Here is a 15,711-nt window from a genome sequence, read left to right on the forward strand (position 1 = left end):
TTGAATTGTTATGGCCATGATCAAGGGTCTCCCCTATCTCCTCTCTTTTTTCCCACTCCCTGGACTTCTCATTTTGGTTTAATCTGTTAATTTCTGTTCTTATTTCACTTTGCAGACTATTTGCCGATTTCCCAAGACATAATTTTTATCAACTAGCTCTTAAGAGAGGCATAAAAAATTGGGGTTTGCTACCATTACTAGAGAGAGAACACAGTCCAGGCCTGGGTCACCCAGCTGCTGTCACTGTCACTGAAACTCTGTCTAGCTGCCTGTTCAAATGAGTGTTCTTTCTCAGTTTTAATTCTCGGAAAAGACTTCACGTCCTCATTGCTTCGCCCTACAGTTTTTTTGTTTTTTTTTTTTAATTTTGTTCTCAAGTCCTTTCCCTATTTTGCTTCTTGTACCTATTGTGAACACCTTCCCCGTCCCCGGAATGTAACGGGCTAGAGGGAAACTTCTCACAAACTTTGTAGAACTTCCTCAGGGGACTCCAAGATTTTAAGTGCTGGTGGCCCAGAGCAGTTGCTGAAGCATGACTCGAGGGATTTGTGTCTTAGGGTGGACAGTCCCCAGAATGAATACACATACACCTACATGCAAACTGTTCTAAAAAACTAATCCGAAAAACACCTGAAAGAGAACTGTATAAACATTAACCAATCATCTTTGTCTGCTGAGGCCAGTCGCTCAGTAACTGTTGGCATAATAATAATCCCGTCTATCTTGGGAAAGGGATGGCAGAGACACTGAAGCACCACGACGTCTCAGGTGCCATGGGCACCTATCCATGCTGCCTCCTCTGTCCCCAGCTTCCCAGCCTCACCTCCCTGCCCACGCTGGCCTTGGCACCCAGGGTAAGATGGGAGTCAAACACAGACCACCCAGGACCAGCCTCAGCTCAGGGCTGGCACCCCTGACAGTCAGCCATGACCCTGACCCCCCAACTCCCTGTTGGAAACACCCCCACCCTGCTCCCTTTGATTAATGAATTCAGATCAGTTGGCTCCTCAAGAGTCACTCCTTTCTCAGTGCTGTAGTTTGTGAGAAGTGACCTGCGTGCCCCCCTTTGGTGCATCTGACGTGAGCTAATCCATACATTTGAATGTCATTGTCCTCGAGACACAACGTACACCATTTTGCCCATCTTATTAAAGATGCTTGATGTAATCACCGGTTAGTTTCCTTCTGTTTTCCTGTAGGCTTCTTCATGGGTATTATTTTTTCAAAAACTCTGTATGGCCTCCCTCCCTCCCCAATGCATATTTTGTTTTGCTATGAATTGCTTTGCTTTGGTGACTCATCCTAGCAATGCTTGACTCGCCAACGTCGTTGCCATTGTGAATTTTCTTCATCTCTGTAAATAGTTCATCTGTGCTTCTCCCTAATGACGTTTTATTTTTTCCCCTGTAAGCAACTGAGGTAGAAAAATAAATTGTTTACCACGGACATGCTGTGTGCTGCCGTCTCTTAGCCTTTCAGTGTCCTGTTCTCGCTCCGGGGGAGGTGAACGCACTAAACAACCAGGACCAATGACAGCCTGGCACGGTTTCTAAAAGCATGCCCACTCCCCCGGCTGCCGCCTGTCACCAGCCCTCCCTGCTTCCTCACATCCCCTGCACTTGCCCGGGGTGGCCTGTCCTTGAGCAGAGTGGGAGCATCTGCATGCAGCAGCTGTGCAGTGTCGCCCTGATGCCCCGTTCTCTACCATCACGCCTACCCGCAAGTGAAAACGTCACTGGAACATCTGGAGCCCTCACATCTGTGTGCCGGCTGTGTGGGTGCTCACGCACATGCTCGTACACGTGGGCTGACGTGGTTGTGCACGTGGCTTCCTTTCCTGACTCCCCAGAGCAGTGCAGGTTGGACGACTAATCTGTATATAATGGAAATGGTGCAGGACATGATGCTAGAAGACCTTGTTTCTAGGTCCCACTTGGCCACTTAGTAGCTCTTTGACCTCGAGCAAGTGACATACCTCTCTAAGCCCTGGGAATAGTAATAGTGCCTAGCTGGGAGGGTTGTTAAGGAGCCTTGGTGGCACAATGGTTAAGCACTTGGCTGCTAACCAAGAGGTTGGTGGTTAGAGCCCACTCAGCAGTTCCATGGGAGAAAGACTTGGCAATCTGCTCCCATAAAGATTACAGCCTAGAAAACTCTATGGGGCAGTTCTACTTTGTCACATGGGCTTGCTATGAGTTGAAAATCAACTGGCACCTAACAACAACAGTCAGGTTGTTAGAATTAAGTGGGATGATGTGTGTATGCGAAAGTGCCTTGTAAATTGGTAAATGCTATGAAATTAGAGGTCAGTGAAAAAGAGGAAGACCCTCAACGAGACGGCTTGGCACAGTGGCTGCAACAATGGGCTCCAGCATAACAACAATTGTGAGGATGGCACAGGACCAGGCAGCGTTTCATTCTGTTGTACATAGGGTCGCTATGAGTCAGAACTGACTCAATGACACCTAACAACAACAACATAAAATCAGAAATTATAGAAATGGTGGGGATTGATATTCTTGTTACTTCAGAAGGGAATTCCAGAACAGTTTTTCCTTCCCCAGCACCCTGGTAGAGCTGCTTATTGGTAGATCTGTTTATCTGAGAAAGGAATGATAAAGGATCCACAAGTGAAGCCAGAGAGTTTCTGGGACTTCTTACTCCATCCTTCCTCTTCCATCCCGCCTCGTTTACTGATCATAAGGCACAGAGTCAGGTACCAGATACCTGGACGTGAATCAGACTCAGTCTTTCAAGATGCTAATAGTCCACCTGAAGGAGAAAGAACAAATTTTCAGACCCATTGAACATCATGGGACAGGTGCTCAGCTAGAGGGAGGGAAGCTGTCCATGTTATGGAGTGACAAAGGTGGGCTACTTGTCCTGCTTGTGGGGCAGTCAGGAATGGCTTCCTACAGAAGGCAAAGCCAGACTGTGTCTCAAAAAATCAAATAGAATTAGCTAGGTGAAGAAAGGAAGGAAGCATATTCCAGGTAGAGGAGTGACATGTTTAGACACTGAATCGAATACTTTCAAATTTGGCTGCAAGAAAACACAAAATAATAACAGCCTGAACAAAATAAGAATTTGTTATCTCATAAAAGAAGCCTGGATGTGGCTCCACAGTATTAGGGGGTCTTAATTTCTTCTAGCTTGTTCTACCCTCTCAGCATAAGACTTCTGCCTCATGGTCAAAAAAGGCCACTTCAGCTCCAGCCATCACATACCCATCTAGCCATCAGGAAGGTAGAAAGGGTGATGATAACACTTCCCTTTAAGAACACTTCTCACAAGTTCTATTTGACATACTGCTTGGATCCCATTTGTCAGAACTTAGTCATGTGGCCAGTTTCAGGTACAAAGGAGCCTCAGAAACGTCTTTTTTTCAGGTAACCTTGTGCCCAGGTAAAAAATGGGTTCTAATACTAAAGAAGGAGAGTAGAACAGATATTAGGGGACAGTTAGCAATCTCTGCTACAAGCCTGAGAAGGGGAGCACTGCAGATCCTAGGAATTCTGAGTCATTGAGTATATGGAGAGCTCGCAGGAGCATCTTAGGGTTGTGGGGGGCGGACAAGCTGGTGAGTTCGGCAGGGCCGAGTCACAGTGGGCCTTGTGAGTCTGGTTTGGAGTTTCGATCTGATCCTCAAAGCATAATGATAAGCCCTTAGAGGATTTTAAGTAGAGGAGCAATGTGGTCAGATTTCCAAAGTGAATCTAAACGGGCATATAGAGCTTGGGTCAGTGAGGAAGGATGAGCTCGGAAGAGTGTTTGCTTCTTTCATCACACCCACCTCCTCTCCTTCTTGTCTTACCCTCTCTTGACTCCATTCCTCTCCCCTTGCCTCATGCTAGCTAGTAGCCCTTTGGGGTTTTTCAGCTCTACTGGGAGCAGCAGGGTTAATGCTGCCCTGCCACTAACCTGGGCTAAAGTGTCATCTCTGAGCCTGGGGCACTCGGGCAGCCAGGAGAAGCAGGCCAGCACACCCCGGCCCATTGCTCACTCTACCCTCAAGGACGCTGTGTGTGTATAAACTACAGGTCCTGCAGGGCCCAAGGTGGGAAGACCCTTCCCTGACCAGCTGGGCTTGGATTCTGATTCCAGAAGCGCCAATTTGAGCTCCTGCCTCTTCCAAGATGGAAAACAGGTTTTCTCTCAGGTGCTAATGTTAACCGATTGGTACTGACAAGGATGATCTTGGGGCCAAGTCCCGGTTCAGCAGAACAGAGGGCCGTGGTTGATTAGCTGTGCCTGCCAGGATGCTGGATCAGGGACTTACAGCTGGCACCACGTGTTTTCCCTTCGGGCTCCAGTGTGATGATGGTTCTGTGGTGCTGGGTGATTTTCAGTCACTCTACAAGACAACCATTCTGTGTTTCACGTGGGAGAGTGTGAGGAGAGGTGGCATAACTCAGGGACATCGGTTGTCCCCTCTGGAGGAGAACCCGTGCAGCCAGCCCATCATCAGTCGGGGATGGTGCAAGGTAAGCTCTGGTCATAGCGTCTGTTCCTTGAGGACAAAGGCTTAGTGATTGTCTTGTCCTGAGGGGTATGGCTTAAACATGGAAAGCAAAATGAAGAGAGCCTGAGGGGTATGGCTTGAATGTGGAAAGCAAAATGAAGAGAGCCCAAGTATTTTAGGAGGTTCAAGGAGTTTACCTTAAACAGGCAACTGAGGAAATCAGCCTTGGATGGGAAGGAGCTAAACCAGCTCACTCCCAACGTGGCAGTTCTGTCAGTTTATGACAGTTTGCCAAGTGTTCAAAAATGCAACAAAGCTACCTCATTAAAGGCTTCAGGTTCTGTGGGAGTGGTAGCCTAGGCCACCACGAGGAATGACTCCAGGGCCCCTTAGCCCACCCCTCCTCCAGAGAATACCAGTCTACCCAAGGGGCGGTGACCCTTGTGGTCAGGCCCCCCATTTAGGGAAGGTGAGACCTGGGTGTGCAACTCAGGAACCACGTCTGCCTTAGTCTCTCCTGCATCCTGCTTTTTCTGAACTAGTTCTGAGAGAGAAAAGAGCCTCCCCTACCCCGCCTCTGTGGACTTGTCAGGAGGGGCAATTCCAGGGCTGCTGTGGAATCATAGGACCAGTGGCTTAGGACGAACCCTTGTCTGGGTGGAGGTTAAAATTCCAGAACTCCTTCCTCCTGCTTAATTCTCCCCCCTCCCCCACCTTTTTTTTCCTGTTTTAATAATTTACTTTCTTTGTTGTTGATGATGAGAATATACACAGCAGAATATATACCCACTCAATAATTTCTACATGTACAATTCAGTGACATTGATTATATTCTTCAAGGTGTGCAACCATTCTCACCCTCCTTTTCTGAATTCTTCCTCTTCTGTTAACTTAAGCTCACTGCCCCCTTAGTTTCCCATCTAATCTTTCGAGTTACTGTCATGAATTTGATCCCTCATAGATAGCGATTTAAAAGAGCACAATGCTCAAGGCAGACATTCTTTACTTATTAACTCCTGCCTAAGTTTTTGAGGAAGGCCTGATGGCATAGTGCCTAAGTGCCTACGGCTGCTAACCAAAAGTTCGAGAGTTCGAATCCACCAGGCACCCCTTGGAAACTCTATCGCACAGTTCTGCTGTGTCCTTTGGGTGGCTATAAGTTGGAATCGACTTGACGGCAATGGTGTTTTTTCCGGGTTTTAAGTTTTTAAGGGGCTCTTTCCTTACCTCTCTGCCGCAGCAATGCCCTTGCTGGGAATCCTGACACTCCTGCTTGGTGGACCCTCTGTCTCTACCAGCACTGTCTGTCCTCATTGCATCTAGTTGCTTCCAGTTGGTTCTAGAATGGAGCCCAACCAGTGACTGATGACTTATTCCTCGCTAGTAGGGAAGCTGATCCCGAAATATCAAGGCAGGAGCACCCACAGTTATCTGCTGAAGCCTTATAAATAGAAACACTCCCTTGTAAGGGAAAGTCCCTCCCCACACAGTACCCTTCCCACCCCTCCCCGCCCTCCGCACATCTGTTCCATCCCACACCTCAGCCCTCTAATCGAACGTCCCTTCAGCCTTGTCTCTGGGGATTACCCCCTCACAGATTGGATCCACAGTCAGATTTTCAATCACAAACCAGCTCCCCCTGTAGCCGGCCCACTTCTGCGCCACCTGGCCCCTGCGTACTAGGGGCTTATGCTCTCATTTGCATATTAAAGGCAAGTTTAGTCAGGAAAGCATGTCTGCTGCTCTGCAAAAAGATGGAGAAGTAAAATTCAGTAGCACATCCCACATGCAGACAGGCACAGAGTGACGACGGTTGGCTCTGGACGGGCTGGCCTGTCGTGCGCCTCCCTCGGCGTGGAAACCAGGAGCTGTGTTCCCAGATGAAAGCAGAGTGTGGGGCCTAATAGGCAGTTACTAAATGTTTGCGGAAATGAATTGGAGCAATCTGAATTGACTGGAATTGCAGGTTTCACATTCCATCAGCTTTCTGTGCCTCTTGAAGCTGCTCTGCATAAATAAAGGGGAATATGACTAAATGAGCACTCGGCTCCCCCTGGTAAAGCCACAACGCTGTGCTCTTGGGCTGGAAGTCGGAGAACAGCTCTTGCATCTAGCTTGTGGGGAGAGTAAGGCCATCTCTGAGCCTCAGTCTTCCCATCTGTCAAACGGCGCTATTGACTCTTGCCCTGTTCCCCTTCCTCACAGGTTGTTGAGAGGGGCAGATGAGACCAGGCGTGATCTAGATTTGTGTCCAAGGAGAAAGATCCCATACAATGAGCAGGGCACCCAGCCAGCTTCTTCCGGGGAGGCAGGAGGAAGGCTGTGGTGTGGCTTTTGCATCTCATTCTCTGTGGACTGAGAGGCCCAGTGCCCACCAGACCCCAAGTCCCCCAGGGCTGCTGTCCTTCCCCCCGCCCCCGCCACCCCCCATACACACACTTTCTTAGGGACCTGGCACCACCGGGCTCACAAAGGCCCATTAAGTCTGCCAGCAGGAGCTTAATAATTCATCTTCAAGCCCTTCAGTTTTAATTTCCATCAGCAAAAGCAAGTGACAGAGGCTGCAGCTTCAAAAAAAAAAAAAAAAAGGCCCCATACATTGCTCATGGAGTGTGAAATTGTAGGCAAAAGCAGTGCCAGACCTGAACATGGAGCAGCTCATGCCCTCAGAACAAACCAGAAGGCAAAGCTGTGCCTCCCACCCTCCTCCTCGCCAGTCTGAAAAGCTGGAGCAGAGTCCTGCCCAGAGACGTTTTCCTGGAGTCCAGCTCGGTTTGGCTGCCCTGGCTTCAAGAGACCCCAGCCAACAGCATTACCCCATCTGCTCCTTGTCCCTTCACTCGGAGGCGGGAGGGTACATTCTCTGCAGTGATGGAGAACGCTAGCAGGACCTGCCCTGGCGTAGGGATGTATGTAAGCAAGTGAGCCAGGAGTTCCGAACCTGGAGGGTCATTCCCCATGTAGCCAGATGTACAGCTGTGTGGTTTGACAGTGTGATCATTGTAGTATGAGTGAGCACAGGGGAGGAAGTTACTGACTCAGCCAGGAGAGCTTTCAGAAAAGGGTGACATCTGAGTTGGGTTTTGAAGTACAAATAGAAGTCCACCAGGCAGACGAGGAGGGAAGGGCATTCCACGTTGAAGGAACAACAGATGTAAAGGCACGAGAGCATCACCTGCCTTTCTTCCCAAGCATTCCTGCCTCAGTTGATTCTGTGTCCCCTGTGGGCAGGTGCTGTCCCATTGCCTGGCCCAGGACAGCTGGACAACGGTTTGGCATTGGGAAGCCGGTACCACTTCTTCCCAGACCCAGGGAATCACTGGCAGACACTGTGACCCTGGGAGGTTGACCCCACCATTGCCATAGAAGGCTGGCCCCTGACGTGGGTCTTGGTGGATACTGCTCAGCCGATCCAGTGGGCTCTGGACAGACACTGTGACCCTGGGAGGCTGACCCCACCCTTGCCATAGAAGGCTATTCCCTGACATGGGACTTGGTGGATACTTCTCAGCCGATCCAGTGGGCTCTGGACGCTAGCTGGCCAGGGCTGGCTCCATTTAAGGTGGAAAACCTTGCTCAGACACACCTACTCATAGCGGGAGGGGTGACCGCAGCCTGCTGTTCCCCACAGGGGCCTGGCTGCCTGCTCTGAGTCTGAGCCAATGTTCGGCTGGCCCGGGTCTTGCAGGGGCGGGTCTGTGGCCAGCCCTGCAGCTTTCTTAGTGGTGCCTGCTTAGGGCCTCTCCAGGCTTTCTTCATCTGACCTCCAGTACCAGCCTTGACTGTGCTGGGATTCAGGTAAGGCCAGGAGCAGGAAGAGGCACCTTGTCCCTCCAACTCTTGTATCTGTCTGTCTCTCCTCCACCCACCTATCCATTCCTCACGCATTCCAAAAACACCAGCTGCCGTCAAGGCAGTTCTGACTCATGGCAACACCTTGTGTTGGAGAGTAAAACTGCAGTGCACAGGGTTTTCAAGGCTGTGATTTTTCAGAAGCAAATCGCCAGACCTTTCTTCCAAGGTGCCCCTGAGTGGGTTCGAACTGCCAATCCTTCAGTTAGTAGTTGAGTGCTTAACTGTTTGCACCCTTTTGCACTCATCACTTAGTTATTAAGCACCTGCCATGTCACTGGCCCTGCCCTAGATTCTTGGGACAGAGTGGTGAATGACAAAGATGTGCCCCTGCCTTTACACAGTACCCTTGGGGAGCCAAGGAGCAAACATGATTCCCCTTGGATGGAAGGGCCCAGAGAGGCCTCTCTAGTCCATTCACTCCTAGAGGAGCTGGACGATTCCAAGGGCAGCGCAGCAGGGCAGGAGGGCCGTGGAGATTCTCAGCCAAGCCAAAAAGCACCAATCACCAGGGCCCCGGGGACCTGCATCTGCACCCATGGTGACCAAGCCACAGGGCCCTGTCCACCCTAGCCAGGCCATCCCTGTGCCCCTGCATGCCCTCTGCTTCCTGTTGTCATGTGGTCCCACCAAAGTTAGGGCTTGCACTTCAAATAAAACTCCCCCTTATCACTCACAAGCAAATTACAAATGTTATCTTTGAAAGCCCTTTGGATGTGAAATGTTATGTAAATTAATAGGATTTTAGAATAGGAAGGCCCCAAAGGGATTTCTCAGCTCCACGACCGTTATTATATTACCTTGGGCAGTAATAATAAAAATAGAAATAAAAGTTATTACTCTACTTACTGAGCACTTACCGAGTGGCAGATAACCCAACACCATCATCTCATGGAATCTTCACAGCAGCCCTGTGAGGAGGTATCACTACGTGCCTTTCACAAGGAAGGAAATGAGGCTGAGAGAGAAGTTAAGTAACTTATCTTGGGTCATACAAGTAGTAAGTGTCAGAGGTGAGATTTGAACTTGGGTTTGTGGCTTAAAACTGCCGCCACGTACTGTTTCCTTAAACATTTCTGGGCCTTGACTTCCTTATCTGTTAAATGGACTAGTAATGTCTTTCTTATAGTGTTGTAGTGAGGATTCATTGAGATGGTACATGGAAGCTTCTTGGCCAGGGAAGTGCCCAAATGGCAGCTGGTATTATTATCGTTCAGGCAATGATTATTTTTCTCAGTGTCTAGACCAAGCTCTTTTATAGGTGAGGAAACTAAGGCACAGAGAAGGCTGTTCTCCCATCCACCCTTTCAACTAGGGCTGGCATGCAGCGGTATGATCCAGCAGCTGTTGAAAAATTTTAACTCGTTCCGTCAAGCCCCCCGAGTGCTTTCGTAACAGCCTGGGGTCTCTCCCAAGACTCCTTGACCAGCCCACGGTCCACCAACAGAAGGGCCAGTGCCCAGTACAGTAGAGGTTGGCCATTCAATATTCAAGACAGCCTCTCAGGAGACAAAAGGGGAGAGAGTTGCCCCATTTTCTAGAGGTGGGAACTTGAGATTCACAGATGTTAGCTTACCCCTGAGCTGCTGACAGTGCCAAGGCGGGAACCTGGACTCTTTCAGCACAAAGTCTTGGAGTGCTCAAGGCTTGAGCGTTTCCTTTCCTGGTCCGCGGAGAGGGCACACCATAGAACTGGCGTTTTGAATCTTGCTGCAGCAGAGCTATTGAAAAAGCCTATACAGAACAAAACTGAGGAAGAGGGCAGACATATGCAGAGGCCCGACATATGCAGAGGCCCAAAGAAAGTAGGGTTTGAATGGCTCAGCAAGACACTGTTGGGAGGAAGCAGAATTTTGACTCTTTCTCTGGCGATTAGACATCTGAAGCTGTGAGAGAAGTGTAAAAAGTCATCTGAACAGTGAGCTCTAGAAGGACCAGAAGGTCAGACCAGTGGTTTGTCCTGATGCCCGGTGGTGGGAGGTGGGAGGGCGTCTCAAAGGCAGAAATAGCGATTGTTTTTATAAGAAGTAGTTGAGTTGGGGGTATGGAAAGAGAAACTCTTAAAGTAGCTCGCTGGCATCTCCTTAGAAACTATGGTCTGGACTTGCTTAGCTTTGAAGATCTTTGTCTCAGAGAGACAGGCAGGTGTTGGTTCTTTGTGCAATGGGTGTCCCTGGTCTGTCCAGGAACCACAAACTGCTGGCCCAGGGCAGTGAGGGCTGGATTAGGAATGAGCTCCATGTGGCCATTCTTCCTCTTGAAGTCTTGCTGGAGAGAGAATGATGCTGATCAAAGTCCTCCTTGGGCCAGGAGCCAATGCCCTTGCCATGTGCCATTCATTCCTGATGTGGATCCCCTGGCCATCTCAGCCCCCACCACCTTGGATGGTTGGGCCAAGGATGAAGAGAAGGGTGGGACTCTCAAGAGCCCTGAAAGGCAAGAATTTGTCCCCTGCCCTCAGCCATTCATTCCTGATGTGGATCCCCTGGCCATCCCAGCCTCCACCACCTTGGATGGTTGGGCCAAGGATGAAGAGAAGGGTGGGACTCTCGAGAGCCCTGAAAGGCAAGGATTTGTCCCCTGCCCTCAGCCTGGTGGTAGATCATCACTGAAAAGACTTTTAAAGACCTGTGTCTTAGTCATCTGTGTCCCGTGCCAAGCTCAGTAATTTTTTTAAATTGATTTGAATTCAATTGAATGGAACTGAAGTGGTAAGACCTCTGGGAGCTAGGTTAAGATCATGGTCGTGGAAATACCTGTCCCCTTTGCTCTTGTCTCCCTGATCTTGGAGAAAAGAATTATGTAGTTAGCATGACCCCTCCTATGTTCCCTGGGGACTGAATCTTCTGATTGCTGCCCCCCACTTCAAGCAGGCCCAGGTCCCTTGAGCTCAGCTATGAGGAGACCCAGAAGCAAACACAGGCAAGGGGCTCCAAGCTAAAGGGGTCTGAGGTACAATCCTCCCCATCTTCTCCCTGGCAGAGTGAGCCATAGCCCCCATTAGCCCAGTGTTCACCATATCTTTCGCCTATTTTCTCTCCTTCCAAGGAGTTGGTTTTTATGCAGCCTGACTCCTGGGGCCCCAGTCCTACAGATGGGGCTTCTTTCCCATCATGGGCCAGCAAATGTCAGCTCCATGAGAGCAGAGACTGTGTGCTTTGGTCACTGCTCTGGTTCCAGTGCCTAGAACAGTGTTTGGCATGTAGGAAGTGCTCAATAAATATTGAAAGGGCAAGGGTCTCAAGTTCTTGAGGGCTTGAATGCAGTACACTGCAGAAGTTCAGGTTCCCATTCAACAAATTTCTACACAGATTGTTCAGTGACATTGGTTACATTCTTCACAATATGTGAACATTCTCATTGTTTCCATTCTGGTTGCTCTATTTCCATTAATCTAGTTTCCCTGCCCCCTTACATTTTCATCTTAGTTTTAAAGTCATTGTTGACCATTTGATCTCATATAGGTGATTTTTTTAAAGGAGTACAGTACTTAGGGGTGTTACACATTATTTTGTGAGCCAGTCTGTTGTTTAACTACGGGATGACCTCAGGAGTTAATTTCAGTCTGCAGTTTGAAGTGTATCTCAGGGCAGCAGTCTTGGGGAGTCCTCCAGTCTCAACCATCTCTGTGGAGCTTCTAAAGTTCCCGTTGTCAAGACTGTACCCCAGACCAATTCTATGAGGATCTCTAGGGTTTGGGCCCAGACGTCAGTATTTTTTCAAGCTCCCCAGGGGATTTCAGTGCACAGCCTGGGTGGAGAACCATGCCAGATGAGAGAGGGAAGGCAGGGGGAATTCCTGTGGAATGTCAACTGTGAGCCTGGAGAGGCTGCAGGTGGATGAAAGGGGCCACTCCCAGAGGGATCCTTTCTGCCCGCAGTCTTTCCACAGCCAGCAGCCCCACGTTCTGAGCTGGGGAGACAGGCTGGGTTGACACCAAGGACCACTCTCATGCTGGGGCGCCATTCTTTATAAGGAAAAGGATCAGAAGCTGCAGAGTGCCTCGGGGTGGAGGGGAGTCAGGCCTCACCCACTCCTGGTCCTCAGGGACTTGGTGGCAGCTGGCGCTCTGCTTGGTTCCCAGGGTGCTTTCTTTGTAGTCAGAAGGAACCTGCAGCAAAGTGCACACCGTCCATTCTTGGCCTCCCACCCGGGGTCTACACTTGCCTCTTCTGGGAGTTTTCTTGTTTCCAAAGGTGCTCCCTGACTTCTATTTTCATGCTTCCACAAACCCTTTCATCTGAACAGAGGCTCTCTGGCAACAAAACTTTAAAAAAACTCACAAAGGTTTGATGGTGCAGCGTACCGTCCCTTTGTCCCCATTGAAATGTCTAAAGAGCTACATATATTTTTAAAAATTAAGCTGCACAGCAATTGCGTTAAAAATTATCTTGGGCAGTTTTTCTGCCATGCCTCTGCTGTAGGTGATAGCACCCTTCGGGCTCTTGACCCCTAACTCTTCTCCTCTCTTAAGCAACTAGGAGGATCCAAAAGCCAGGCCTGGAAGTTGCTACCCCTTACTCCTCCCAGCAGGCAGGCCTGACCTTTGCATTTGGCCCCTCTGTCTTCCATTCAGGAGGGATATTTGCCAGGTTCCAAATGACGGTCATTTTCCCAGTAGCAGCCCAGGCCGAGGAGTTTCTGGCCTACACTTTGTCAGTCCTCCCCTCTGCCAACAGCAGCTCCAGCCCTCTACTCAGTAAGGGAGGTCTCCATGGGCTTGTCTCTATTGGAATTCTCAGGGAATGTCCAGCTTGCTCCTGAAAAGGTGTGCGTAAATATGATACCTGTTTTGAATGCCAGGAACTCAGGGTTTTTTTCAAATGATGTACATCAGCTTCCTTCAGAGGAAAGTTTTACAGTTTGATCATATAAGTGCATCCCTTTGGTTATCAATTTTTCTTCCTCTTTAGGCCCTCTGGTGGCTCAGTGGTTAAGTGCTCAGCTGCTAACCAAAAGGTCAGCAGTTCGAACCCACCAGCCTCTACGTGGGAGAAAGATGTGGCAGTCTGCTTCCATAAAGATTTACAGCCTTAGAAACCCTATGTGGCAGTACTGCCCTGTCCTGTAAGGTTGCTACGAGTCAGAATCCAGTCGATGGCAATGGGTATTCCACTCCTAAAATGCGCCATCCAACTTTTTCTACCGGCATCCCATTGTGGCCTTCTCTTTCTCTGCACAGAAGTCAGAGCTATGTGTTTCCTTTAAAAGAGCCAGCCCTCTCCACCAGGCAGGCATGCTAGGGAGGCGGGGAGGGCCCTGGACCAGCCAGAATGACAGATGGCAGCGTTTCCAAACTCTTTTAGGACGTGTTTCCTACATTGTGGGTGACAATTTCTTCTTTCGAATCTCTATTTTGTAGTGTTTGGATTCAGTAAAGCAACACTTGGGTTGAGCCAAGAGTGCCTGAACCATCTATAGAAACTGCTGGTGGGGGAGGTACAGGGCGTGCTGGGGAAGGGACAGAGAGCCTGTGAAGCAGGCACAATACGGGGAAAACTGCCTTTCCTAATGGGTCATTCAGGTCTGGTAACACACATTACAGAGATTCCCTCCAAATCACAGCCTGGTGGAGCCATAAGGGACCTCAGAATCCTCCCATCCTCTTGTTTTGAGAGAGGCACAGAGGGGCCCCTGACTCATGCAAGGTGACAGAAACAAGAGTGACTGAGCCAGAGCCACCCCCAGCTGTCCATTCCTAGGCCAGCATCTTCTGACCAGGAAGGAAAGGGAGCAAAAGAAGATTCCAATTCTCCGAATTCTCCATAGCAGGCAGGACCAGGGGCAGTACCGTTTCAGTGTTTACTACAAACAGAGAAGACCCCCAGAGATTCCTCTGAGTCAGGGGTTCTCTGCCCACACTGCATATCACAATCCCTGGGTGGCACCAATAGTTAAACACGCAACTATTACTGAAAGGTTGGCAGTTCGAATCCACCCAGAGGCACCTTGGAAGAAAAGCCTAGTGATCTACTTCCAAAAGGGCACAGCCATTGAAAACCCTATGGAGCACAGTTCTACTCTGAAACACATGGGGTTGCCATGAGTCAGAACTGACTCAAGGGCAATGGTTTGTTTGGATCTTGAAGATACAGGGACCTGGGCCCCACCTGATTTGGTTGGTCAGCGCTGGGGCCAGGGCAGGGGTAGGTTGCTCTGACTTGAATCAGTGGAGTGAATCTCAAAGGGACTGATCCCAAGAATGAGATTCACCAATGTATTTCAGGAGGACCTTTCTTTCCTCAAGTTAGTCGAGCTACAGATTGTGCTGATGTGTACCACGATTTTATTTCTTTAAAATGTGAATGAATGCCTTTAGACCCGAGGTCCTCCAGCCTGGCTGCTCATTGGGATCACTTGAGGTGCTTTTTAAAGGTCCCAACTCACAGGCTGCACTCCAGACCAAATAAATCAGAATGCTTTGGGAGTGGGATCCAGACATCAGCATTTTTTAAAACTCTCCGGGTAATTCCAGTGAGCAACCAGGGTAAAGAACCAGTGAGTTAGAACCAGAGCAGGGTCCCCCCACTTGCCATAGCTCTGGTACATTCCACTGGATTATTCGTGCTCCCGGCCTGACTCCTATGGGCATTTGAGTTTACCATCCCTGGGGTGGAGGATCTTGGGAATGGAGAGGCTGCTAGGCCTGTGGGCACATCTTCCAGCTGCAGTTTACCCAGAGCAGGGACTCCCAGCCCTGGCTCTCAGCTCTGCACCAGGGCATCCGACCACCATCAGCTGATGCTCCTTGACAATCTTCAGTGCGGCTAGATCCTAAGTGGACATGTGACTGAGTCCCTGCCCTAGAATTTGGTATCTAGCAAGACAAAAAAAATGTGTACATACAAACAACTGTGCTGAGATAAGGCAGAAAGGAGCTGGTATATGCCACCAAAGCAGTAGCAACTAGGTGTGGTATCACATAATTCACAAAAACACCATTCACTCCTAATTAGCAATAGAGTATCACAGTTCCAGAAAGCTCAGAGACCTGTCTCGTCACTGTCAGTGGGATGGTAACAGCTTTCACTGGGACCAATTACTAACCCTGTGTTTGTATTAGCACCAGCCTCAGAAGCAGGGAACTTCCTGTAATGGAGGGACTTAGGTTTCTCCTCCTCTTACAACAAGAAGACCAGCTCATGCAGGGCCAGCGACGAAGGGACTTTGGAGATCATCTGGCCTAATCTCCTTGAAGTAGAGACGGGTTACTCAGGGCCCAGAGAAGTGAAGCGCCATGTCTGGGTCACACAGTGAGGCAAGGGTCACCCAGGGCCAAACCATGCTTTAATGCCAAGTCCTGTGATCCTTCTGTTTTCCAGCTCAAAGGGCAGAGGAGCCTCAGACTACTGAGAACAGGTGTTTGCATCTGACCCCACTAAATTCGCATGCCTGGA

At 49.5% G+C, this 15,711-nt stretch overlaps 1 protein-coding gene across 4 annotated transcripts in view; it reads left to right on the plus strand.

Annotated features, from left to right (window-relative positions):
* The window catches only part of MSI2 (musashi RNA binding protein 2), a 472,007-nt gene that overhangs the window by 417,991 nt on the left and 38,305 nt on the right, over positions 1–15,711 (plus strand). Inside the window, exon 11 of one of the 4 annotated variants that reach the window (XM_064271285.1) lies at positions 116–5,926. The exons of the other annotated variants lie outside the window; for them this stretch is intronic. Coding sequence (XP_064127355.1) covers positions 116–156 — 41 coding nt within the window. The 3' untranslated portion in view covers positions 157–5,926. Of the gene's footprint in view, positions 1–115; positions 5,927–15,711 lie in introns of those variants that run through there. 4 annotated transcript variants of the gene reach the window in all.

Source organism: Loxodonta africana, chromosome 18 (assembly GCF_030014295.1).
Source record: "Loxodonta africana isolate mLoxAfr1 chromosome 18, mLoxAfr1.hap2, whole genome shotgun sequence".
Lineage (NCBI taxonomy): Eukaryota > Metazoa > Chordata > Mammalia > Proboscidea > Elephantidae > Loxodonta > Loxodonta africana.